Source organism: Chiloscyllium punctatum, chromosome 9 (genome assembly GCF_047496795.1).
Source record: "Chiloscyllium punctatum isolate Juve2018m chromosome 9, sChiPun1.3, whole genome shotgun sequence".
Taxonomy (NCBI): Eukaryota; Metazoa; Chordata; class Chondrichthyes; order Orectolobiformes; family Hemiscylliidae; genus Chiloscyllium; species Chiloscyllium punctatum.
The window spans coordinates 34,185,601-34,213,328 of record NC_092747.1 but is presented as its reverse complement, the minus strand read 5'-3'; the positions used below and the strand labels follow the sequence as shown (position 1 = coordinate 34,213,328).

The 27,728-nt window shown below is 39.0% G+C and overlaps 1 protein-coding gene and 1 long non-coding RNA gene across 5 annotated transcripts in view; one reads left to right on the top strand and one right to left on the bottom strand.

The window, feature by feature from the left end:
* Positions 1–27,728, top strand: part of nbeaa (neurobeachin a) — a 913,644-nt gene that overhangs the window by 238,801 nt on the left and 647,115 nt on the right. For 3 of the 4 annotated variants that reach the window (XM_072577214.1, XM_072577213.1, XM_072577212.1), the window contains exons 1-5: positions 4,893–4,955; positions 5,231–5,411; positions 15,023–15,153; positions 16,127–16,234; positions 20,139–20,307. In XM_072577214.1, coding sequence (XP_072433315.1) covers positions 5,264–5,411; positions 15,023–15,153; positions 16,127–16,234; positions 20,139–20,307 — 556 coding nt within the window. In that variant the 5' untranslated portion in view covers positions 4,893–4,955; positions 5,231–5,263. Of the gene's footprint in view, positions 1–4,892; positions 4,956–5,230; positions 5,412–15,022; positions 15,154–16,126; positions 16,235–20,138; positions 20,308–27,728 lie in introns of those variants that run through there. The other variant, XM_072577218.1, reaches the window with a different exon arrangement.
* Positions 1–27,728, bottom strand: part of LOC140481281 (uncharacterized) — a 146,690-nt gene that overhangs the window by 30,561 nt on the left and 88,401 nt on the right. The window lies entirely within an intron of this gene.

The following is a 27,728-nucleotide window of genomic DNA, read 5'->3' as shown; positions in this document are numbered from 1 at the left end:
GGACATTTCCTATCAACCACCACCCTCTGTCGTCTTTCAGCAAGCCAATTACTGATCCAAACTGCTATATCTCCCACAATCTCATTCCTCCACATTTTGTACAATAGCCTACTGTGGGGATCCTTATCGAATGCCTTGCTGAAATCCATATACACCACATCAACCGGTTTACTCTCATCTACCTGTTTGGTCACCTTCTCAAAGAACTCTAAGGTTTGTGAGGCACAAACTACCCTTCTCAAAACCGTGCTGACTATACCTAATCAAATTATTCTTTTCTAGATGATTATAAATCCTATCTCTTATAAAACCTTTTCTAGCACTTTACCAGCAACTGAAGTAAGGCTCACTGGTCTATAATTACCAGGGTTGTCTTTCTACTCCCCTTCTTGAACAGGGAAACCACATTTGCTATCCTCCAGTCTTCTGGCACTATTTCTGTAGACAATGACGATTTAAAGGTCAATGCCAAAGGCTTGGCAATCTCCTCCCTGGCCTCCCAGAGGATCCTAGGATAAATCCCATCTGGCCCGGGGGACTTATCTATTTTCACATTCTGCAGGATTTCTAATACCTCTTCCTTGTGAACCTCAATCCCACCTAGTCTAGTAGCCTGTATCTCCGTATTCTCCTCCACAACATTGTCGTTTTATGGAGTGAATACTGTCGAAAAATATTCCTTTAGTGCTTCCCCTATCTCCTCTGACTTCACACACAACTTCCCACTACTATCCTTGATTGGCCCTAATCTTACTCTCGTCATTCTTTTATTCCTTAAATACCTATAGAAAGCCTTAGGCTTTACCCTCATCCTATCCGCCGACAACTTCTCATGTTGTCTCCTGTCTCTTCTGAGCTCTCTCTTTAGGTCTTTCCTGGCTATCTTGTAACCCTCAAGCGCCCTAACTGAGCCTTCACATCTCATCCTAACATAAGCCGTCTTCTTCCTCTTGACCAGAGATTCCACTTCCTTCGTAAATCACAGTCCCGCGCTCTACAGCTTCCTCCCTGCCTGACGGGTACATACTTATCTAGGACACTCAGGAGCTTTTCCTTGAATAAGCTCCACATTTCTAATGTGCCCATTCCCTGCAATTTCCTTCCCCATCCTATGCTTCCTAAATCTAATCGCATTGGAATTGCCTTTTCCCCCAGCTGTAACTCTTGCCCAGTGGTATACACCTATCCCTTTCTATCACTCAAGTAAACATAATAGAATTGTGATTGCTATCACCAAAGTGCTCACCTACTTTCAAATCTAACACCTGGCCCTGGGCTCATTACCCAGTACCAAATCTAATGTGGTTTCGCCCCTTGTTGGCCTGTCTACATACTGTGAAAGGAAGCCCTCCTGCACACACTGGACAAAAACTGACCCATCTATAGTACTCGTACAATAGTGTTTCTAGTCAATATTTGGAAAGTTGAAGTCCCCCATGACAACTACCCTGTCTCTCTCTCTTCTATCGAGAATCAACTTTGCTATCCTTTCCTCTACATCTCTGGAGCTATTCGGAGGCCTACAAAAAAAAACTCCCAACAGGGTGACCTCTCCTTTCCTGTTTCTAACCTCAGCCCAAACTACCTCAGTTGACGAGTCCCCAAACATCCTTTCTGCAACTGTAATACTGTCCTTGACCAACAATGCTACACCTCCCCCCTCTTCTACCATCTTCTCTGTTCTTACTGAAACATCTAAATCCTGGGACCTGCAGCAACCATTCCTGTCCCTGCTCTGTCCGTGTCTCCGAACTGGCCACAACATCAAAGTCCCAGGTACCAACCCATGCTGCAAGTTCACCTACCTTATTCTGGATGCTCCTGGCATTTAAGTAGACACAGTTCAAACCAACTACTTGCTTGTGCCATCTTGCGTCCCTGAAACTTGATTTCGGACCTCCCTACACTCAACCTTTTCTATACTCGAACTACAATTTTGGTTCCCATCCCCCTGCTGGATTAGTTTAAACCCACCCCAACAACCTTAGCGAATTTCTCCCCCAGGATATTGGTACCCCTCTGGTTCAGATGAAGACCATCCTGCTTGTAGAGGTCCCACCTACCCCAGAAAGAGCCCCAATTATCCAACAATCCAAAACCCTCCCTCCTGCACCATCCCTGTGGCCATGTACTGTACTCTTTGATCAAGAGTACAAACTGTACTAAGTTTGTACTCTTGATCAAAATTCCTGCCCATGGCTGGTGTACGCATCCATAACTCCTGCTGGTTGTGCATTGGAATGTAGAGTCATCTTTCAAGTCTCTAAAAATTTACCTCATGCGAATTCAGATTGTTTGATTAGTATTGTACATAAAGTTTTGATCTTTGTGATATTCCAGTGGTGGGTGATAGTGTTTAATTCACTAAACAGTTTTCAACAAATAGAATGTGTAGCATAGAAATAACTTTATATTTTCAGTCTTTTTTTTGCATTTGAAAACATTTATCGACTTCTGGTTTTGGAAGATGGTGGTGGAGTAGGGCTCTTGACCAGGGACTCGACTGCTCCAACCACTTTTTTTCTTTTTTTGTCGTCCTCTCTTTATTTTTTACTTACCACTAGTCCTGAGCTTAGATATGGTATTGGTGGCGATGAGGAAGTCCATGGCTGACTCTAGTTGGCCCCCACACAGACCTTGGCAGTGACTAATAGGCCCAGCGTGGATCTCATGGCAGTGGTGATTGGGCCCAGCGTGGAGCTTTTGGTCATGACAAGTGAGCCCTTACATTTCTGGGGCGAAGACAGGACTTGGCTTTGGAATCTGCAGCTGCTGCATTGCAGAAGCGACGTTGGCAAGGTGGGCCTAGTGATGAAAAATGGCGCCTGAGGATTGGTGACTTCGTTGTTGGTTGGTTCTGTTGGCGGTGAAGCAGTGGCAGAAGACCATCACAGAAACATCAAGGTGGGCCTAGTGGCGAGAGATGTGACTGTGATGTTGGTCGGTCTGGTACAGATGGCGTCGAGTCAGTGGTGGAGGAGAATTGGCCCAGTGGCAAAAGATAGTACCTTAAGATTGGCCAGTTCATCATTGGTTGGGTCTGGTGTAGATGATGGTGAGGTGGAGGAGGAGGGATGGTGGCGCAGGTGTTGATGACTTGGCTCAGGACTGATGGACTCTCTCTTTAAGCTATCCTTCTATTTTCTTTCTTACTCTTAAAACTATTCAAATGATGCTGGATTATGGCGACAGTGAAAAGGTGTTTACTGTATTGTACTGATTTTCTCATTAGAAAATACACACAACAATAAAATTATTTATTCATTCAATAAAACATTCATTCATTCATCCATCTGTTTGTCTGTCCATTCCTTCATCCATCCATCAAAATTATTAATACATGTCATCTGATTTAAAGCTCCTAGGATTATTGTTGGTAAAAGACAAGGCTGACTATATTAGATTCATAGTAAACTTCTATTGTTGCTAAACCTGAATTTCATTTTTTAAGAATGAATTTAGTACATAAGACATTATAATTTTAGGATTTAATTTGTGTTATTTTTCTTTATTAATTCTTCCCTTTGTGTTTTCTCTTTTTCCATATTGCATGCCCAGACTTCTAAGGTTAGTATTTTTACTTTTTGAGCTTACTTCCGGTTAATTTATTTGAAAGGTTTTACATCTTCTCTCTAATCACTTGATGTTAGGAATAGGTAATATCTCAATTTTATCTAATGTTTCCATAAGAAGCATTAAGTGTAACTCTTTCCCAAGATTCCCATGAGGAATTTGGAAATTTTGTTTATCATGGGAACAATCTGGCTTGTTTTTCAGTATCTGAAACAGAAAATTGACTTTGGAAAAAAAAACGTATAGGGTGAGAGGTAAGTATTTAGGACAAAAAGGCAGCTTTCAAGGTGGGCTTTCCTTTTTTTCTGCGATAGCTTTAGCAGATGTGCTATGGAAACCCCTGAAACTCAGCAGGAATATTTTATTGAAACTTTAGAGGTATTTCCTGCTGAAATTATGTCAGACGAGTGGGAGACCCTCCATGGAAATCCACCTTCCACAAACATTTAATATTTGCAAAATTCGCGCTATTTGTTCAAATATTTCATATCCTAAAAGATATTGATTGGTAAAACATGTCATTCATGATCAATATAATCCTTTTGCATGACTGTTAATGCAACCTTTTTTTTAAAAAAGCAATTGAAATACTAAATGGCAACTGAAAATATTTTTGGCAAAGTGCATGTTCTCAAAATTGATCAATGTATAAATATCATTTAGGAGCTGAGAATCAAGAGAGATGTGAGAAGTATTTAATTGAACTGTGAAAGGAATTTAGGTGTGCGTGGCCAGAAGAATGCTATAAAGTTAGCTTATATGATAATTGCTGACACACAAACTATATTAAAATTCATGTTACTGAGGTGCCGTCAACTTGGAAAAATAATTGGACTTCACCATCCACAAAATGGAAAATTTTTAGGTACCTTTTTATAAAAGCAAGCTTATAACCAATCGACTCATTGCACTTCAATTACCTGAGCGATTGACATTAAACTTTATAATTTTATGCTTAGTAACTGAGATTCTTTTGGAAAAACTAGTAAGAGAATATATTATTTGAATAACTTTTATTTTCTCTCTCAGAATATCTTAAACATTCTTTCAAAAAACCTTAAATTTGTTTCAGAAGGCATCCTGGAATTAATCTCAATAGTCTTATGAAGTATCCAAAGGGAATGCTGTTAAGTTACTGAAATACAATATCCAATTGCCTGTGAACATATACAGCATATATAATTTTCTAGTATCCTACTTGCAAGTAATTTTTTGTATCACTGGCCCATACTGTATATGTACAAATTTTCTTCATAAACTCTGTTATACCCACTTTTCCTCTCTCGTGTTGTAAAAACTGCTGCTATCTTCAAAAGACCAACGCAGTGGACTCGAGAGCCCCAGTGGATAGTGGGAGACTCCACAGCCCGGGCAAGTCAATCGTAAGTTTTAAAAAATTATATATGCTGCATATATATTTTATCTAAGATAAAATAATTGAAGAGTTCTACTTCACTTTCATTGCATTAGAGCCATGTAAGATGCTACTATCAAAATGTGCTTTTTCTGGTAAATAATCTGATAATTGAAACACTAGTTAGTACAATATTTTTCTGTAATTTTTAATAATACATAAAATAGTGTGTAGGAATTTCTAAGAAAAAAACTTGTCATCACCTTGCAAATATGATTTGTCTCTTCCTTTTAACAAAAAAAGACGGAACTGGAAAACATAGAGGCAACTCAAGGCATGTCGACAGAGACAGCAGTAACGTTCTTAAACAGGCTGATGGCCATGGTTGATGTCTTAGTTTTCTCAAGCTCACTCAATTTCAGTGAGATTGAAGCAGAAAAAAACATGTCATCTGGAGGCTTAATGCGGCAGTGCCTGAGACTTGGTAAGTCTTTAAATTTTACATTTGTAGCTTTTTAGAAATATTGCAGATCGAAGGGGGACCCATTCAGCTCGAGCTTTTTGCAAGAGCAATCTAGCAAGTTCTTGTGGTCTTGCAGTTCTCTCTTTTTAATTTATGGTGCTAATTCAGTTCCCCTATGATCACATTACTTGCATTTCTCTTTCACACCATGCATTCCAAACTGTAACTACTTGTTGAATAACCATCTTTTCGCTCCTCTTGTTTTTAGTTATTTTGTCAATCACTTCAACTCTGTTCCATCTAGTTTTCAGTCCTTCTGCTGTTACTCGACATTTTGTTGTGATCTTCATCTGCCCAAAAACTTCAAAAGAGAAATTTGAACTTAGTTAACAGCCAAACTATGACCCATCAGCTTTTCAATTTTTATATTATTTTATCATATTGAATGGCAAAAAGAAACTCACTCAAAGCTGTGTTCTTTTGGAGGCAAATTTTGGAGGTACAGCTCTGATGGGCCAGGGGACCTCTCCTATGCTGCACGATTCTATGATCGTGCTTTAAATTAAACAAATAAGCAGTTTCTCATTACTTATGTTATGATCGCAGTTGATGGACATAGTTTAAGTGAGTGGGCAAAGGTCTGGCAGATGGAGTACAATGTTAATAAATGTGAAGTTATTTGTTTCGGTAGGAATAACAGTAAAAAGGACTATTATATTTGAATGGTAAAATGTTGCAGTATGCTGCTATGCAGAGGGACCTGGGTGTCCTTATGTATGAATTATAGATGGTTGGTCTGCAGGTGCAACAGATAATTAAGAAGGCAAATGGAATTTTGTTCTTCATTGCTAAAGGGATTGAGCTCAAAAACAGATGGTGCAGCTGTGCAGGATGTTGGCCACACCTGGAGTACTGTATGCAGTTTTGGTCTCCTTACTTGAGAAAGGATGTACTGGCACTAGAAAGGATGCAGAGATGTTTCACGAGGTTGAGGGGGTTGGTTTATGTGGAGAGACTGGGATTATTGGAATTTAGAAGAATGAGAGGGACCTTATAGAAACATATAAAATTATGAAGGGAATAGATAAGATAGAAGTAAAGAGGATGCTTCCACAGGTGGGTGAAACTCGTACAAGAGTACATTGCCTCAAAATTAGGGGGATCTAATTCTGACTGAATTGAGAAGGAACGTCACCACCCTGAGGGTTGTGAATCTTCAGAATTCCCTGCCCAGTGATGCGGTCAATGTAAATGTTTTTAAAGCCACGTTAATATTCTGAACTAAGGGTGAAGGAATGAAGGGCTAAGATGAAAGGGCAGGTAAGTGGAACTGAGGCCACAAAAAGATCAGCCATGATCTTACCGAATGATAGAAAGGCTCAAAGGGCCAGATGGCCTACGCCTGCTCTTAGTTCTTATGTTCTTATGATGTTATTACAGCTACTTCTGGCTCAATAGTTTCTTTATGTACTGCCATTGTAGTCTTTCATCTGAACTAAAGCGCAGTCGTGCAGGTTTAAATTTAACAATAAAACAGAAGTTTATTATGGAAAGTAAGTGAAGATAAAATAGAATGACCTAAACTATTTGTATATAACACATTTGAAAGATTTCAAAACACAGGGTAAAATGCAATCTCATTAATCCCCAAAACATTCATTTACAGTGCTCACACCTTTAATTTCAAAGCTACATGACGACTTAACTTAAGTGTGGGTTAAATTCTCCATCTTGGGATAGCATCTTCCTGAAACCTTCATATAAATGAGTTTGAACTTTGGCAGGGTTGTATCCAAACACTTCTCTGGAACTTTTAAACTAAACTTCTTACACTTATATAGCTGATTTTAAACAGTCCGAAACTGCCTCCCTTTTTCAGGAGCAAGTATTTTACACATCTAACATCAACTAGGAGAAAGTGAGGACTGCAGATGGTGGAGATCAGAGCTGAAAATGTGTCGCTGGAAAAGCGCAGCAGGTCAGGCAGCATCCAAGGAGCCGGAGAATCGACGTTTCGGGCATGAGCCCTTCTTCAGGAATCGTCGATTCTCCTGCTCCTTGGATACTGCTTGACCTGCTGCGCTTTTCCAGCAACACATTTTCAGCACATCTAACATCAGTCAAGACTTCTGAAAAACTGCCCAACTGAAATCCAAATGCTTTCCTTGAAGCTAGTGTTTCCCTGAGTTCCTCCCCCAAAATTCTAGAATCCTCTATCTGGAAGCCTACTACAGATATGTTACTTTCACTTATAAACACTCTGAAGGTAAACAAAATGCCATTACTTTTTAGAATATCTCTCCCTTTTACTGTATTTTAAAATAAATGACTTGGCTATAAAATTATTAATCAATTAACCATGAAAGCTTTTCTGTCTCACTGAAAATTCTTATGCCATTCGTTCAAAATTACAATCCAAAACAAATAGTGTATATGATACATAAAGATTTCAGGATTTGTGTCACACATATCACACCTCATGCTTTTGTCAGTGTTATAGTTCACATCACTGTTCATTTTTTCCTAATTTGCTACTTCTAGAAGGGTTTTCCAGCATTCAAGTTAAATGACGGAGCTGTAGTTGCTGGGTTTATCTTTGTACCCCTTTTGAACAAGGGAACAACATTGTGCACAATGCTAAAGTTATAATGCCAATCTTATGGTCTCAAGGCAGGCGATTATTTTAAGTAGAAATTTGGTTCTCAGCTATTAACTTAAAGAATTAGATTAAAAGATTTCACATTTTAAAATAAAAATAAATCCTATATAAGAATTAAATAAATTAGATACTGCTAACTATATGTTTATTAACACAGATTTAATTAACAGGGCAACTTCCTGTTCTGTTTAAATTTCAATCTAGAGATCCCTGTACATTCCAGTCTCCCAGGTCAAACCAAATTGTGTCATAGCTTTCAGGAGTTCAGTTTAATTCTCTTTAATCTTCTCGCTATTCCCAAGCTATGGGATTTCTTGGAGTCCTTCCATCTGCAAGCAGCAAAGTGAGTCTCCAACTGTCTTTTAGCACCTCGTGATAGTCGACCCCTAGCTCAAACATGAATTTCACTATCTTCTTCCTTGTCAGTTTAAAATGGCAGCTTTCTTTGTTTCCAAGTTGTTACAGCTCAAGATGTAAACCATTGTGGGAAAACTATGCACATAAGCTGAAAATAAAAATAAAAAGCAATACATACTGGAGAAACTCAACAGCCCTGGTGGCATATGTGGAGAGAGAAGCCGAACTGATGTTTTAAATTCAAAATGACACTAGTTTGAAACCTGCTTTTGCTGCCAGTCCTGTAGACTTTTTCCAGCACTTTTATTTCAGATCTTCAGTAACCACAGTGCTTCTACCCCAAAACAAAATGTGCCCCCCTTGAAATCTATTGTCATGGAAGTGTGACAGACTGGGAATGTTCTGGGTACAGGTCCAAAGGAGTCACTTTCCATTCCTCCTAGACTTAACAGTCTCCATTTCAAAACTACAAGAGGAGCACCTATTCCCCATTGTTCGAGAGTCATACAGCACAGAAACAGATCCTTTAGTCCAATGCGTCCATGCCAATCAGATTTCCCATTTGCCTGCATTCGGCGTATGTTCCTTTAAACCTTTCCCATTCATGTATCTGTACAAATGTCTTTTAAGTGTTCTAACTGTATCTACATCTATCGCTTCCATTGGCAGTTCATTTCATGTCTTCACACAGAGGGCGGTAAGTACGTTGCCCCTTGGGAGCTTTTAAATTTTTCCCCCTTGCTGTAAAACTGTCCACTTTTTAGGGAAGACCATTACTAATCTATGCCTCTTACAATTTTATAAACCTCCTATACCCCAGGGAAAAAAAGTCCCAGCCCATTCAGCCTCTCTTTATAACTTAAACCCTCCAGTCCCATTGTAAATCTCTTCGACACCCTTTCCAATTTAATAACATTATTCCTAGAGCAGGGTGACCAGAACTGCACACAGTACTCTAAAAGTGGCCTCACCACTATCTTGTAGACCAGTTAGTCTGACCTCAGTGGTGGGAAAGATGCTGGAGTCTATTATAAAGGATGAAATTATGACACATCTAGACAGTAATAACAGGATAGGTCAGAGTCAGCATGGATTTATGAAGGGGAAATCATGCTTGACTAATTTCTGGAATTTTTTGAGGATGTAACTGAAGATGGACGAGGGAGATCCAGTAGATGTGGTGTACCTGGACTTTCAGAAAGCTTTTGATAAAGTCCCACATAGGAGGTTAGTGAGCAAAATTAGGGCACATGGTATTGGGGGCAAAGTACTAACTTGGATTGAAAGTTGGTTGGCTGATAGGAAACAAAGATTAGTAATAAACGGCTCCATTTCGGAATGGCAGGCAGTGACCAGTGGGGTAGCGCAGGGATCAGTACTAGGACTGCAGCTTTTTACAATATATATTAATGATATAGAAGATGGTATTAGCAATAACATTAGCAAATTTGCTGATGATACTAAGCTGGGTGGCAGGGTGAAATGTGAGGAGGATGTTAGGAGATTACAGGGTGACTTGGACATGTTAGGTGAGTGGTCAGATGCATGGCAGATGCAGTTTAATGTGGATAAATGTATGGTTATCCACTTTGGCAAGAACAGGAAGGCAGATTACTACCTAAATGGAATCAATTTAGGTAAAGGGGCAGTACAGAGATATCTGGGTGTTCTTGTACACCAGTCAATGAAGGTAAGCATGCAGGTACAGCAGGTAGTGAAGAAGGCATGCTGGCCTTCATAACAAGAGGGATTGAGTATAGAAGCAAAGAGGTTCTTCTGCAGCTGTACAGGGCTCTGGTGAGACCACACCTGGAGTACTGTGTGTAGTTCTGGTCTCCCAATTTGAGGAAAGACATTCTGGCTATTGAGGGAGTGCAGCGTAGGTTCACGAGGTCAATTCCTGGAATGGCGGGACTACCTTACACTGGAAGACTGGAGCGACTGGGCTTGTATACTCTTGAGTTTAGAAGACTGAGAAGGGGATCTGATTGAGACATAAAAGATTATTAAAGGTTCGGACACTCTGGCAGCAGGAAGCATGTTTCCATTGATGGGTGAGTGCCGAACCAGAGGACACAGCTTAAAAATACGGGATAGACCATTTAGGACAGAGATGAGAAGAAACATCACCCAGAGAGTGGTGGCTGTGTGGAATGCTCTTCCCCAGAGGGCAGTGGAGGCCCAGTCTCTGAATTCATTTAAGAAAGAGTTGGATAGAGCTCTCAAGGATAGTGGAATCAAGGGTTATGGAGATCAGGCAGGAACAGAATACTGATTAAGGACGCTCAGCCATGATCATATCGAATGGTGGTGCAGGCTCGAAGGGCAGAGTGGCCTACTCCTGCACCTATGGTCTATTGTATAGCTGCAACATGACATCCCAACTCCTATACTCAATGCTCTGACCAATGAAGGCTTGCCTGGGATCATAACAAAGTGGGGTCTCGGCTAAAAGTGATATTATTGCAGTATCTCACTCTCAGGAGTTTTTGTAGTGAAGGTAGAGAAGAGATTGTGATCCAGTGGCTAATTAATTGCATCGGAAATTCTTTGACTCTCTATCCATCTCATGAACGTGGCCCAGCCAGCACAGACATCATTGGCATAGGATAATGTCAGAATGTTCCAGGACCTCTTGAGTTGTAAGCCTTGTCCTGACAAGAGATGCTGTGGTTATGTCTGAGACAGAGAAGGGGATAACTGTTCAGCATGTTCTGTTGGGTTGTATATGTTGTGCAGACCTTACCACTGTAGAGGAGTGTACTGCAGCTACAGGCTCGGTAGACTCCAAGTTTGACTTCCTTATTCAAGTTGCTGCTAATGCACACACGCATCCTCAGCTTGGACATTAAATTTGCAGTTGTTGTGACGTATGTGCATTGATTTCAGCAACAAGCTGATGATTTTGGAAACTAGATACATGCCCTCACAGTCACATTGTCAATTTGAAAAATTGTATAATTTGATGACCATCCTGCACCATGACCTTGTCTTCCTGACTTCAAACTTTTCAATCTAACCCTTGTAGGTAAATCTAGATCATCCTTTGGATTGCATTTACTCTAGACTTCATTTACCAGTTTGTCAAACCTAGGTGCACAGTCTAACAACATATGAAATGGGAATATTAACATTTTTGTAACAGAAGAATGCGACAGTATTTGAACACTTCAGGAAGATGTAGCATATTTTGATTTCCAAAGGACATTCGATAAGATTCCAGATAAAAGCTTATTCCACACGATAAGATATCACAGTTTTGAGGCTAATTTATTAAGATGGATTGAGAACTGGTGAACACATAGAAGATCGAGATTTAGGATTAATTTTTTTTTTCAGATTGGAAGAATGTAACTAATGGAGTGCTAAAGGGATCAATCCTATCGCATTAGTTATTTACCATTTATATTAATGAAGTGGAGGATGGAATAGAGTGTATTGTATACAGTTTTAATGAAGATTCAAAAATAACTGGAGGACATGATGTAATGAGGACCCAAGGAATCTGCCTGGGGATTGAGAGAGTTGAGTGAGTGAATAAAAACATGGTAGATAGAGCTTAATTAAAGAAAGTGTGAGGTGATACACTATGGTAGGAAGAATCAAAGACACCAAAACTAGAGTGCATAGACACCATAAGAAATAGGAGCAGGAGTAGGCCACTTGGCTCCTCCAGCCTTATCTGCCATTCAAAAGGATCATGACTCATCTGACATTCTTCACATCCACTTTCCTGCCCTTTCCCTATTGATCAAGAATCTAACTCAGCCTTTAACATACACAAGGACACTACCATCGCAGCTCTCTGCGGCAAGGAGTTCCAAAGATACTCAACCCTCTGAGAGAAGAACTTCTTCTCTCATCTTAGTCTTAAATTGGTGCCCCTTTATTTGAGACTATGCCCACTGGTCCTTGAGTCTCCCATTAGGGAATATGTCGTCGCAACATTTATCTTGTCAACCTCTTAAGACTCCAATATATTTTTAATGAGATCACCTCACGTTCTTCTAACCTCTAGTAACTAGAATCCCGACCTGTTTTTTCTTTTTCTCATAATAATCTCTCCATGCCCGGGTTCATCCTAGTGACTTTTCTCTGAATTGTGTCCAATGAAACAATATCTTTTCTTAAATAAGAGGACCAAAACTGCTCATAGTAGTCCAGATGTGTCTTTCTAGCACCTTGTACAGTTGCACTAAGACTTCTGTACTCTTATACTCCAACCCCCTTGAGATAAGGGTCGATATTCCGTTAGCCTTCCTGATTACTTGCCACACCTGTGTGCAAGGCACAAGCATGGACATATTGAGTGCAGAGCTCTTGGTTGCACTCATGTTCCCCTTTTGGCCTCCCCGGATCACTCCAAAACAATGTAAAGAACTGTATTTGACACTGGCTTGGTTGGAGAAATTGACAGAAAGGTGATGCATTTAAGCAGCAATCTGCCTTTGGGTGTTACAACTAACTTTTAGTCAGGTCTGACTTGCTTATCAACTCCTTCACAACTAAAACTGGATATAATAATCTAGTCACCACCTGATAAGAACGATATGATTTACTTCTGACTTGCTTTTTAGCCTCCTATTTTTTCAAAATTTTCAAACGTTATTTCCCTTGCATAAAACTGTTAACTCCGTTTAATTTAATTAAGCTTTTCCTAATGTCATGTTGTTTCTTCATTACTAATTTACTCTTTAACAGTTTTTCAGTGACCAATTTTAGACAAACTGATCTGTTATTTTCTGCTTTCTGTTATCTTCCCTTCTTAAACAGGGTTGGCAGAAAGGCACTTTTCCAACCTGTTGGACCCTTTCCAGGATCCAGTAAGTTTTGGAATATTTTGACCAAAACTTCCACCATCTCTGAATCCACTTTCTTTCCAGGTCCTGGCAACTTGTCTGCCTTTAGTGCCATTAGTTTGTCAAATACTTTGTCCCTCATGAGAGAGACTGTTATAAGATTTTTTTCAACCAATGGCAACTTGCTAATCTGTTATCTTTGATTTGATTACAGTGTCTTCCACTATGAAGCCTATTGCAAAGCACTGGTTTATCTGCCATTTCCATGTTCCCCGTTATTAATTTCCCAGCTGCATCCTCTAAGGATTCCATATTGACTTGAACTACTCTTTTCTTTTACACATCCATAGAAGCTCTTGTTGTTTGTCTTTACAAAAGTAAATTGGCAAAAAATATAATAAATTTTATTGTCAGCTACTGCTGTTCCTAAGATATTCAAAAAACTCCAGCTTAACATTAGTTTTTGCTCTTGTGCATCCCTTAATCTTTAGTTGATTATTCCTCTTGACTGCCTTTGTTAACTATGGGTGATCAACTTTCTCATCAGAATAACTGGAATAATTTTTTACTGAGCATTTTAACTATCTCTCCTGTCTAACCTTATAAGTATTTTGTAAGTTTCAATTGCGATTTCTTCTCTTTCTTCGAAACCTGAGAGAGTGTAGGTCCATTTTATCCCATTTTTCTTCTTAGGACAGTTCTACCAATCTGGAAACAAGTCTGGATGAACCTTCATCAGACTCCCTTTATGGCAATAATATCTTTCCTGAGATAAGCAGACCAACACTGCATATGCTACTCCAGTACTATTTATTCCTACTCTTCATTTTCTGTCTGTTAACCAATCATTAATCCACGCAACTACATTGCTTCCTATCCCATGTGCTTTAATTTTTCTAACCATCCTCTTTTGTGGACTCTTTATCAAAAAAACCTTCTTAAAATCCAAATATACTAGTTTTCATCAGCTCTCCTTTATCAATTTTGTTGGTAACGTCTTCAATAAACTCCATACAAGTTAATCAACATTATTTCTCATTTACAAAACCATGCTGGTTATACTCAATCTGACAATTTCCAATCAAGTATTCATTTAATGTATCCTTTATAATAGATTCTAGCATTTTCCTTACTACTCACATCAGTCAAAAAGGTAATTTCCTGTTTTTCTCTCTTAAATAATGAGATGATTATTGCAACCTTCCAAACCGCAGGAATCATTCCAGAAATTGGAATTTTGGAAGATAATTGCCAATGAATTGATTAACACCATAGTCACCACTTTCAACATGCTGGGATGTACGCCATTAGATTCTGGGCATTTAGTAGCTTTCAGTCCATTAATTTCTCCAGTCCAATCATCTGAGCATTTCTAATTTCTGTCAACTCCTCATTCTCCCTAGTTACTTGGACCTTTGATTGTGGGAGCATTCTGATATCGTCCTCACTGAAAAATTTACACTGCTGAATGAATCCATCCACATGGCATGATAACTCAATGTTTCGTCTGGAAGAATATGGAAACATTTCATTTTGTGCTGATTTGTTGATCATGTATTTTGTATTCTTTCGCAATGTGGGCACCTTGTTTGTCAGGGATTTTAGAAAACAAACGTCCATTGAATAATGGTTGATTTTGATTGGAAGTTTTAGAAACATACTTTTTTGAATTTTGAGATGCTAATCACATATCTAAACATGACACATGAAATACAATTTCTGCAGTTTTTTGTAAATGTTAGAAGTGTTTATTTAAAAGTGTAAATTTGTGAGAAAAAATTGCACTAATAACCTTGTCTGCCTATGCGCTCTCAAAGTTTGTTGTGTTGCTGTGAGAAATTGCTTGGAATGTCGCCAGAGGCAAAGGGATAGGATGACAAAGATTTCACTAACCAGTACTAAGCCCCAAGAGAGTCTTCAGAGTTTAACAGGATCCGGTGCAACCAAGGTAATATAACTTAACACAGATCTTGTCTATGATTTTTTTTCTTTTCAGCCTCATAAACTGACTTCAAACTTTCGAAATGAAATCAAGACACTTCTGTGCAGTCTACAAATTATACCATTTCAAGAGATTGTTTAAAAATACATGAATATTCTAATTTGTGTACTTTCCTTTCTTCCAATTTTGTATATTACAATGATTAATATTCAGCAAACCTGAATATCACATCGTACTGACTTCTTGAACAGTAGTAAAGATGATCAATTGACATTGTGTTCAAACCTCCAACTTGGTGCACCTTCAGGTCTCTGGTCTCTGATGTTCTGGAGACTGAAAAACTTGACCTATGGTGCTCAACAGGTTGAGGAAATAACTTAAAAAATGAAAGAACAGTGGATGCTGTAAATCGGAAAGAAAAACAAAAATGACTGGAAAAGCTTATCGGGTCTGTGAAGAGAAATCACAGATCTGGTGACCCTCAGTTCTGAGAGAAAATCACCAGACCCAAAACATTAACTCTGATTTCTCTTCACAGATGCTGCCAGAGCTGCTGATTCCCAGCAATTTCTGTTTTTGTTTGAGGAAATAACTTTTTTGTTCTCTCAACACTACTGTAATTTGCCTAGTGTGTTTAGTGTGTATTCTTCAAATATATAGAGGTTAGATTCTGAGGAAAATTTTGGAATAAAATATTAGTAGAGCAGTAAGGTCACTGACCCAAAATATTAACTCTACTTTCTGTTCACAGATGTCCTAGATCTGCTGAGTTTCGCCAGCAATTTCTGTTTTTGTTTCTGATTTCGAGCATCCAGTTCTTTTTTTTCCCCTGTGGAACGCCATCTTGGAAATGGGGCCACAAAACTTTAACCCTAATTTAGCATGTCATAGCTTGTTTGCAAGTAGATGTTATTTGTGTTATCTTTAGACAAAAGAAAATATTTTTCATTTCACTTTAATAAGTTGTTTATTTTTTCAGACTGGTGTTGAAAATATCTCTGGTAACCTTTCTCCAATTAAAGATCCTGACCGATTACTGCAAGATGTAGACATTAACCGTTTGCGAGCTGTTGTCTTTCGTGACGTGGTAATTATTTACTTCATTGAAATTATTTTTCTGGTCATTGGATTTACAGGTACCTTTACTGTAAAATCTAGGTATTACAAAACTCATGAAGTTGTTTATACCCAGAATTCTGCAGTTCCTGCAATTTTATTTTGAAATGAGAATTTGATGATATGTTGGAATTTTAAAAGAAAGGAAAATGAAAGAATCTGTTACATTTATTTCTTTTTCACAATAATTCACCTATATTTCAGTGTGAAATGCTGGCAATAGGGAAAGTATTGCCTTAAATCAGAAAGGTGCAATTCCTAATAGCTAAAACACTGTTTCAACCGAAAAGAAAGAAACCCAGGAAATAAAGAAGTGTTTCTGATTGACAGTTATTTTCTAAGTCTTGCATTGGTTCAGTTGAAGAAACCTGAGTATTGTGATTAGCAATACCTCTGTCTTAAAATATTTGTATTGTTGTATTACTTTGACCCTGCTCTACTAAACCTTGGGAAGACTTAAGACATTGTCTCGTACCTCATCTAGTTTGACTACACTTGTTGCAGATTCCATTGCATACTACAGTTAGCTTTTCAGGCTGAGTCATGATGATCTGCAACCTCAATCTCCATCCTTTTTGCTTATTCATTCACGGAATGAGGGTGACGTTGGCTAGGCCAGCATTTATTGCCCATTGCTAATTGCCAAGAGGATAGTTAAAAGTCAACCATAAGCCAGACCAGGTAAGGATAGCAGTTTCCTTCCCTAAAGGACATTAGTGAACTAGATGGATTTTCCTGACAATCAGCAAAGGATTCATTAGACTAGTTATCATTAGACTCTTAATGCCAAATATTTATTGAATTCAAATTCCACTATCTGTCCCTGTTGATTTGAACTCAGGTCCCCAGAACATTACCTGGGTCTCTGGCTTAACAGTCCAGCAACAGTACCGCTAGGCTGTTTGTGGCTTTTACCATCACCACACCCTCGTTTTTTTTTTCCCCAATCCCTTGGAAATAACTTTTCGACTTTGTACCATGTCAAAAAGAACGGCTACTTCCAACTCTAAACTTACTTCGGTCTATTGTTTTTTAGAATCCTGTCCATGCCTTAATTATCTCTAAATTGGCCTAGTTCGGAGATGGCGTTGTACTCTTTAGTCTGTAAAAATGTTTGTTTATTTCATTATTAATAATGATATTATTCTGTTACAAGTCTTGTCCCATTCATTCATGACCCTAATGCTTCATGGCTTTCTTTGGGTGTCAAGTGAAATCTAAATTTATATCCTTATGTTTAAATAGCATTCATGGTAATATCCTTTCTTGAGCATGGGATCCCCTATTACAATGACCTCCTGCGTCCTTGAGAATATTTCCCTTGCCCCACAATTACCTGCGTTCATTTGCCTACTCTGCATGCTCTGGAATTGTATCTCTGAACCTCTCTGGCTCTTGTACCGCTTCCTCCTCTTTAATGAATATTTTAAAAGCTAACGCTCGAGCTTTTGGTCACTTCTACTTTTGCTTGGTATGTATTTCATTTGACTATACTTCCTGATGTACCTGGGGCATCAAGAGGTTTTGAGTGACTTTATTTAGTTTAAATTTGAAGAAAACTTCCCTGTTTTCTCCATTCTTCTATTAGGAAAAAAGGCGTTGAGTATCCACTTGGTTCTTCATTTGATTATTTAAAAAATATTGATCAGACCATTCATTTACCTTCACATCTCAATTGACTATATTTTGTTTATCACTTTTTTTATTTCCTGAAAATCAGTCTTCTGGCACCACAATTTCTTCTGTTTCTTTCAGTGAGATTCCAGGCTTTTGTCTGGTTTCAATATGACTATTTTACAGTTTTCAGCTTATCCTCCCAGTTTCACTAGCTTTTCATCATCCCATTGTCAAAATGTCACATGCCATCCTCATTTATTGTGAAGATTAAGGCAGAATATTAAATAGACCATTCCATTATTATCTTATTTTCTTAATGCCTGCTGTTTCTGTGCATAAATCTGCTCTTACTGGGCATTTAATCATTTGTCATTTTCTTTTCTTGATATACTGTTTGAAGACTTTTCTATTACTTTTTATTATTTGGAACTTTTTCTATAATATGTCTTTGCCCTTTTTATTTTACGCTTCCTGTTGTTACTTTTTGTAATCTCCTAAGTTTTATTTTTGTCATTGTTCTGTGCCCTTACAAGAGCCTTTTTATTTGTTTAATATATGTAATAACACCAGTAGACCATGATTATATTATGTTGGAAATATCTCTCTCGCTTTTCAACAGTAATTGCACGTCTTGAGCCTGTATCATTGGCCTGTGGATTTAATTTTGTTTGTTTTCTTTCTCGTTGGTTTTGTTGGAATTTGAACTTTTATTAATTGCTCCTTTAATTCAAATGGTGAATTTGTGCATATTACTGTGACCATTCCACATTGCTATCTTATCAAATAAATTAACTATTGCACAACTATTATAATGCTTCACTTTGTAGGTTTAAAGATATCTTACTTTGTGAAGCTTCCCTGAATGTATTCATTAAATCTTTTCTCTTCCTTATTATTCTGATATTTCTTAGCCAGTTCTTATACAGGTTAGAATCCTTAATCATAACTAGATTCTTGATTTTATCCAATTCTGTATAATCATGTTAATGCTTAACAATCGATACAATATGCCCAACTGTTTTTCAACCTTTTCATCATAGAATATAGAACAGTACAGCACAGTACAGGCCTTTCAGCCCTCGATATTGTGCTGACCTTTAATCCTACTCTCAGATCAGACTAACCTACGTACTCTTCATTTTATCATCCAAGAGTCACTTAAGTGTCCCTCATGTATCTGACACTATTACCACTGCTGGTAGTGCATTACACGCACCCACTACACTGTGTTTAGAAACTACCTCTAATATCTCCCCCAAACCTTCCTCCAATCACCTTAAAATTATGCCCACTCATGATGGCCATTTCCACCATGGGAAAATGTCTCTGGCTATGCACTCGATCCATGCCTCTCAACGTCTTGTACACCTCTATCAAGTCACCTCTCCTCCTCCTTCGTTCCAATGCGAAAAACCCTAGCTCCCTCGACCTTTCTTCATAAGACACGCCCTCTAGTCCAGGCAGCATCTTGGGCGGCATGGTGGCACAGTGGTGAGCACTGCTGCCTCACAGTGCCAGAGACTCTGGTTCAATTCCTGTCTCAGGCAACTGTCTGTGTGGAGTTTGCACATTCTCCCCGTGTCTCGGTGGGTTTCCTCTGGGTGCTCCAGTTTCTTCCCACAGGCCAAAAAATGTGCAGGCTAGGTGAATTGGCCATGCTAAATTGCCCGTAGTATTAGGTGAAGGGGTAAATGTAGGGGAATGGGTATGGATGGGTTGCTCTTCGGAGGGTCGATGTGGACTTGTTGGGCTGAAGGGCCTGTTTCCACACTGTAAGTAATCTAATCAAATCTAAATCTCCTCTGCATCCTTTCTAAAGCTTTCCTATTATTTGCTGTGATACTATCTTTTATTGTGAAGATCTCTCCTTTTCACTCCTATGCTAGTGTATAATTTGGTGTATAAAGTGGTGTATAAAGTGGTTTGGTTAATTATTTCGTCCTTTTATTTTCTTGTTTTTGATTTTTTTAAAAAAACCGATACCCTCACGTTACATAATTCCTAGTCTTGGGCGGCTGTGAGGTCATGACAATTATTATCGGGTGTGGATTTACATTCCAATTTCTCCCCATCATTGTTATACTAAGCATTGTTTTTTGGTAACTTTCCTCTTCCCAATTTCCCTTCTCTTGTTGAATTCACTATCATGCTTAACGTCTGTGAAGCCATCCCATTTGAACAAAATCATTTTAAAATTGTAATTCTCTCTACCTCTCTGTCCAATTTTAGTGTGACTGACTGCCAGTTTTTCTTCATAGGATGATAGTAAACAGGCTCAGTTTTTGGCTTTGGCTGTTGTATACTTTATCTCTGTACTCATGGTATCAAAATACAGAGACATACTGGAGCCACAACGTGAAATTGCGAGATCTGGAAGTCAGATAAGTCGCAATATTCGGCAAGAAATTAACTCGCCAACAAGTACAGGTGAGTGTTTTAGATCTCCTTAGCTTTTGTTGGTTAACTGTTGCATTTTGTAAGGTGGAACAGTTGACCAGAAGATACCGATCAAAATGGGTTTCATGGACTTTATAAAATTGTATAATTATGATTTAATTTTTATAAAACATGCTGTGCAAAACTTACTTGTGCTACAAATACACTAAATGCTTAATTATCTTTTAAAAAGGTACTAGATCTTTTAACATGTGTTTCCTTGACTGGATTATTTAAATATCCAAAAGAATAGTCCAAATAAAATGCTCCGTGACCTTTTGAAGCTGGAATCATTCTTTACTAATGTGTAACAAAATATTAAACCCTGTTCTACGGGTGTCTCCAGAAATTTGCTAAATGCAAGTTGTTCTGAAGTTTTGAGATATACTATATTTGTACCTTTTTATATATTTATTTCTGTGGATGTATGTGACTGGAGAATTCAATTAGCAATATTGTAGCTATTAGAAACTGTCTGTCTGTTAAAGGGGCATTTATAAAGGGTTTAGAGTTTTAATTTGTTGAGTTTATTTCATTAAGTTTAACTGTTTATCTATAGCTAGAATCTAATGATCTGTAGTAAATGGTGAGGCAAGTTTGGGGGTTCAGAGAACAATGTTAGATGTCTCAGAGTTTAGTGTCTTGCATGCAGTGTAGATGAGAGTGATGATACAGGGTTAGTGAACACACTGACTATGGCACTGTGGTACAGGAAACCATTCACAAGATGGAGAAAATAGAAATATAACAATGGTAGGGGTCAATATAATTAGGGAAAGATTCTGTTTTATGATGTTATGAGCATGAGTTCTAAAGGCTGTGTTGACACCTGGGCATCCAGTTGTCATCCATTGTTGGTACTGAGATTGATAGGACTATAAAGGAGGCTCTGCTCAAAGAATTTGTACAGTTTGGAGATTACTTGGACATTATGTTTTTCAATTTAACTACAATGGAATTACTATCCTGGGACCAGCGTTCTGGCGAATTGAATTAGTAGAACTGTTGAGTGTTTTAAAGTAACTGGTGTGGGGAGGAAAACGGTATTTTGGAGAGGGGATGCGTAGGTTTACAAAGCAAAAGGATATAGTGGCATTCAATAACCAGTTTTGTAAAGAATTGCTGCATATTTCGAAAAGCATGTAACCATTTAATTATGACCAGCATTCTGTAAGCAGCTTTCTGAATGAGCAGTAACTGAAGTGGTTGAGCCAAGGGGCTCTGTGTACAGATGCAGCTAGGTGGAAAGATGATGTTGATTGGTCTATTGTCTCACGATCAGTTATTGATCATGGACTGTACATGGATTTTAGTAAGGCATTTGATAAGGTTCCCCATGGTAGGCTTATGCGGAAATTCAGGAGGCATGGGATAGAGGGAAATTTGGCCAATTGGATAGAAAACTAGCTAACCGGTTGAAGGCAGAGAGTGGTGGTAGATGGTAAATATTCAGCCTGGAGCCCAGTTACAAGTGGAGTTCCGCAGGGTTCAGTTCTGGGTCCTCTGCTGTTTGTAATTTTTATTAATGACTTAGATGAGGGAGTCGAAGGGTGGGTCAGTAAATTTGCAGATGATACAAAGATAGGTGGAGTTGTGGACAGTGAGGAGGGCTGTTGTCGGATGCAGAGGGACTTAGATATGATGCAGAGCTGGGCTGAGGAGTGGCAGATGGAGTTCAACCCTGCCGAGTGTGAGGTTGTCCATTTCGGAAGAACAAATAAGAATGCGGAATACAGGGTTAATGGTAGGGTTCTTAGTCAGGTGGAGGAACAGAGGGATCTTGGGGTCTATGTACATAGATCTTTGAAGGTTGCCACTCAGGTGGATAGAGTTTGTAAGAAGGCCTATGGAGTATTATTGTTCATTAGCAGAGGGATTGAATTCAAGAGTCGTGAAGTGATGTTGCAGCTGTACAGGACTTTGGTTAGGCCACAGTTGGAGTACTGGGTGCAGTTCTGGTCGCCTCACTTTAGGAAAGATGTGGAAGCTTTGGAGAGGGTGCAGAGAAGATTTACCAGGATGTTGCCTGGAATGGAGAGTAGGTCGTACGAGGATAGGTTGAGAGTTCTCGGCCTTTTCTCGTTGGAGCGGCGAAGGATGAGGGGTGACTTGATAGAGGTTTATAAGATGATCAGGGGAATAGATAGAGTAGACAGTCAGAAACTTTTTCCCCGGGTACAACAGAGTGTTACAAGGGGACATAAATTTAAGGTGAAGGGTGGAAGGTATAGGGGAGATGTCAGGGATGGGTTCTTTACCCAGAGAGTGGTGGGGGCATGGAATGCGCTGCCCGTGGGAGTGGTAGAGTCAGAATCATTGGCGACCTTTAAGCGGCATTTGGATAGGTACATGGATGGGTGCTTAATCTCGGTTAGAAGTTCGGCACAACATCGTGGGCCGAAGGGCCTGTTCTGTGCTGTCTTGTTCTATGTTCTATGATATCAAAAGTCTTTTGCCTGCCAACAACTCTGTCATTGGTTCTCAGGTAACAACAGCTTGGGGATGCAAACAAGATGCAGAGAGGTCTCCATGAGCACTGAACCTGTTTCACAGTTCTGTGCAGTCAAAACTCATTTTAACCCTGAAGAAAACCAACTCATCTTTCCTTCAGCAGTTGTTTTAATCTGTGACTTTTAACTGATAAGTCAGAGACTTGTTATAAGCAAACCAATGCCCTTATGTCTCTTACAAACCAATGGAAGTATTTGCAGAAAGATGACAGAAAAGCAACATACTGACCAGCATATGGATCAAATGACCATAAGCAACTCATGAATAGGAACCAACAAATTATGTCTTAGTTTTCCTTTGCCCATAACACATTTTTCCTTGTGTAAGGGTGGTTTTTTAGGAGATCAAATGTTTACTTTGTAGTATTATAGATCAAACACTTATAACTCTTTCTGTGCAGATAGAGTCCAATCACTTGTAATAGGTAGTAATTCTTGTTAAGTAAGAAACCTGGTCCATATTTTGTCAATCTGCGTCTGAAAAACAGGAAGATAAAGAATTTTATGTGCTTGTTTGAAGTTCTTTAACATTTGTGACAACTCCAGGAATAGAGGGGCTTGATTTTCAGTGCGTTACCCCAATTGGAAGGTGTGGTGGATGTGTTGGAAATTCTGGGAAGCATCAAGGTAGATAAGTCCCCAGGGCCAGACCAGATATATCCAAGGTTACTACAGGATGTGAGGGAATTAGGTTGCTGTGCCTCTGGTGATGGTCTTTGTTGCTCGTGGGAGTAGTACTGGATGATTGGAGGGAGATGAATGTTGTTTCTCTGTTCAAGAGAAGGGATAGAGAAATCCCTGGGAATTACAGATTAGTTAGTCTTATGTCTGCGGTAAACTAGGTAATGGAAAGGATTCTGAGAGAGGATTTATGACTATTTGGAGACACAGTTTGATTAAAGATAGTCGGCATAGCCTGTGAGGGGCAGATCATGCCTCACAAACCTTATTGAGCTCTTTGAGGACATGTCAAGACATGTTGATGAAGGTCAAGCAGTGGATGTGGTGGATATGGATTTCAATAAGGCATTTGATAAGTTTCCCCATGATAGGCTCATTCAGCAAGTTAAAAGGTGTGGGATACAGGGAAATTTGGCTGTCTGGATACAGAATTGACTGGCTGAAAGAAGACAGTGATTGATAGTGGATGGAAAGTATTCCACCTGGAGGTCAATGACCAGTGGTATCCTGCAGGGATCTGATCTTGGGCCTCTTTGTAGTTTCTATAAATGACTTGGATGAAGAAGTGGGAGGGTGGGTTAGTAAGTTTGTCATGACACAAAGGTTGGTGGTGTTGTAGATAGTGTCGAGGGCTGTTGCTGGCTAAAACAAGACATTGACAGGCTGCAGAGCTGGGCTGAGAAGTGACAGATGGAGTCCAATCTGGATAAATGCGAAGTGATTCATTTTGGAAGATCGAATTTGAATGCTGAATACAGGGTTAAAGACAGGATTCTTGGCAGTGTGGAGAAACCGCAGTATCTTCGGGTCCATATACATAGATCTCTCAAAGTTGCCACCCAAGTTGATAGGGTTGTTAAGGCATATAGTGTTTTGACTTTCATTTAGAGGGGGGATTGAGTTTAAGAGCCTTGAGGTTTTGCAGCAGCTCTATAAAACTCTGATTAGACCAAACTTAGAATATTGTGTTCAGTTCAGGTCACCTCGTTACAGGAAAGATGTTGATGCTTTAGAGAGGGTGCAGAGGAGATTTATCTGGATGCTGCCTGGATTGGAGGGCTTGTCTTATGAAGAGAGGTTGAGTGAGTTCTGGCTTTTCACACTAAAGAGAAGAATGAAGGGAGGTGACTTGATTAAGTTGTGCAAGGTAATGAGAGGCATAGGTAGAGTAGATAGCCAGACACTTTTCCCCAGGGCAGAAATGGCTGTCGCAAGGGGTCATAATTTTAAGGTGGTTGGAGGAGGGTTTTGGGAAGATGTCAGAGGTAGGTTCTTTAAGCAGAGTGGTGGGTACGTGGAATGCACTGCCAGTGGTGGTAGTGGAATCAGATACATCAAGGACATTTAACCAACTGCTGGACAAGCACACGGATGGAAGTAAATTTAGGTGTTTGTAGGTTAGGTTGATCTTCGATTCAGATGAATGCTCGGCACAACGTAGTGGGCCGAAGGGCCTGTACAATGCTGTACTCTTCTATGTTCTATACCAAATTCGTGTGCGTACAACAATTAACAAGAGAGAGAACACACTGGTGGAAGTAGTGTGTATGCCACCAAATTCTACCTTTTTATGTGACAGAGAATAAATACGGAAATAACGTAAGAAAAAGGCAACACATGAAGAATGGGTCGGTTTAATTTTCAGCTAGTTTGGGAAAACTAATTTGGCAAATCAAATGAACCATGAGGAAGAATTCATCAATAGTACTTCGGACAGTTTCCTAGAACAATGTGTTTTGTATTCAACCAGGAGTCGGGTTGTTTTGGATCTTGTGATGTGTAATGAGGCAGGTTCAGTAACTTATTTCGGAGTTAAAGATCCCCTAGGAGTAAGTGACTATAGCATAGTAGAATCTCGCCTTTCGTTTGAGTGAGAAACAAGTCAAACAATTGTGCAAAATTTAAATAAACCTCCTTACAAAGGGCTAAGGACAAAGTTTACTGGAGTGGACTGGGAAAGTAGTCCTCTCCAGTAGTCCACTGGGAAAGATTAAAAGATGTTTACTGAACAATGGGAGATGTTTAAAAAAAGTTTCTGGTTTACAACAAAGATATATCCCAGTGAGGAAGAAAAATTCTGGGTAGGGGATAAACCAGCCATAATTAATCAATCAACAGATCATTGTGACTTTGAACTGTATTGTCATTCCCACACTGTCAGTGGTTAAAAATCTTCAAAGCTCCCTCCCTCACATCAGTGTGTGTAGTTACACCACATAGGCTACTGTGGCTCAAAGTGTTGCCTCCCATCAGCTTCTGGAGGGTATTTAAGGATGAACAATAAATGTACATATTGCTGCTGCTAAAATCTCATGAATGAATTAAAAGTAAAAAGTTAAATGCAGTTTTCAAACGGGAATTCTGAAACACATGTTTGAACCTGACCTGGATATTGAAAGTGCACGTTCCTATGTCGAACTGGCAGAATGGATGCTTGGAAGCCACTTACTTCCAATTAGGCACTGGCTGTTCTGGGGTAAATCTGGCTCAAAGAATCGTGCTCAGTAATTGGTGCCTTCAACACAAGTATCTTTTGGCCAAACTGCAATGAGAGCCGATTTATTGCCCTGAATTTTTCATTCGAACGGTTATTATACTTCCTCTTATTTATTTCTATCTTAAACTGCATTTTTGCACATTGTTGTAACTCTTAGTCCTTAAATTATCTCCTCAGTTAGATGAATTACATGTCAAGTTCAGTACTGTCAAGCTTTTGATAGGACCTAGCTAATATGGCCACTAGGAGGTGCATTGGTCTTGAATATCATGGTTTATTTGCAGACATTCGTTTCTTCAATATAATTGCTTGAAAGTTTCAAAAGAGACAAGAACTTGAAACTTTTCATTTTGCACTTATCAGAACTAGATGCAACAAGCAGACTTGGGGGGGAAAAAAAGGCTATCAATTTGTACCATGTGAAAAGATTGCTATATCATCAGCATGGAAATGCACTTAACTATCAATTTTAGTTCGCAAAATCAGACATGTAAACTCAGGGTAGCGTATTGCAATGGAGACTGTTAAATGGTTGAACAGCTTCTAAAAGAATGATGATATTCTGTTCCTTCAGCTTATGGTAAGCTGTACCCAAATAGTAAAGATGGCCAAGGACAAAGAGTTTCAAGTGCAAGTGAGTTTGAAAATTACAGTGGTACATAATTGCAAACGCTGGGTTGCATTACAAACAAAACAGGGTACGTTTTGAAAAGCATTCATCCAATCGATATTAGGTGACACCAATGTAATGAAGACCACATTGTGACAAGCAAATGGTCATATACTAAGTTTAAAAATTTGCATGAAAGAAATGCTTGTGTTATGTATGTTGGAGGCGATGAATGGGCAGCTGTTGCATCTATTGCATAGGAAGGTAGCAAGACATGAAGAGCAGGTGGCAGAGTGATGCCAAAAGAAACATGAAATGGGTAAGTTAAATTGTTTATAAACTGTAGTTAGAATATTATGCATTTTAAGTAACCAAGAGAACAAAAATGCAACTTAGTGTTTTTCTGTGAAAATACTTTGACTTAATCAATTCATCAACAGATTGTAATGATGAAAGTGATCAGTTATTAAAGCATGTAATTAATTATTGATTGACCCGAAGCATCTCATATTAGATTCTACTCTTTTACATGCCTAAAGTGGAGATGCTCACACATCCAGTCATCAATTTGAGTTCTAATCAGTTCATCTTCATGCTTTAAAAGGCAAGTATGTAAGCCAAGGTTACAAAGGTTTGCTGGTTGGACTGATAGCTGGCACAAAAGAGGATTGTTGTGAGAAGTCAGTCCTTATGTTGGCAAGTGAGGATATTCATTGATAGTTGCACATGTTCAGCAACATTTGTGACAACCCACATAATGAAAGATACTGTGTCTAAATGCAACAAGATCTGAACAATATCCAGATTGGGCTGACAAGAAGCATATAACGTTTGTGCTGTGCAATTGCCAGGCAAAGACCATGACCAACATAAGAAAATCTAACCATTGCCCCTTGATATTCAGTGGTGCTACAGATGTTGAATTACCCATGATAAACATCATGGGGATTACCATTGGTCCAGTTCAATTTCTAGTCAATCATAAAAATGCTCTGGCTACATGAATAAGTCAAAGGCTGGAATTTCTGCTTTGATCATCTCATCTTCTGTCTTTTCTCCCAAAAAATAGCCTGACCACAATCAACAAGGCATAACCCAGGAATGCAGCTGCAGT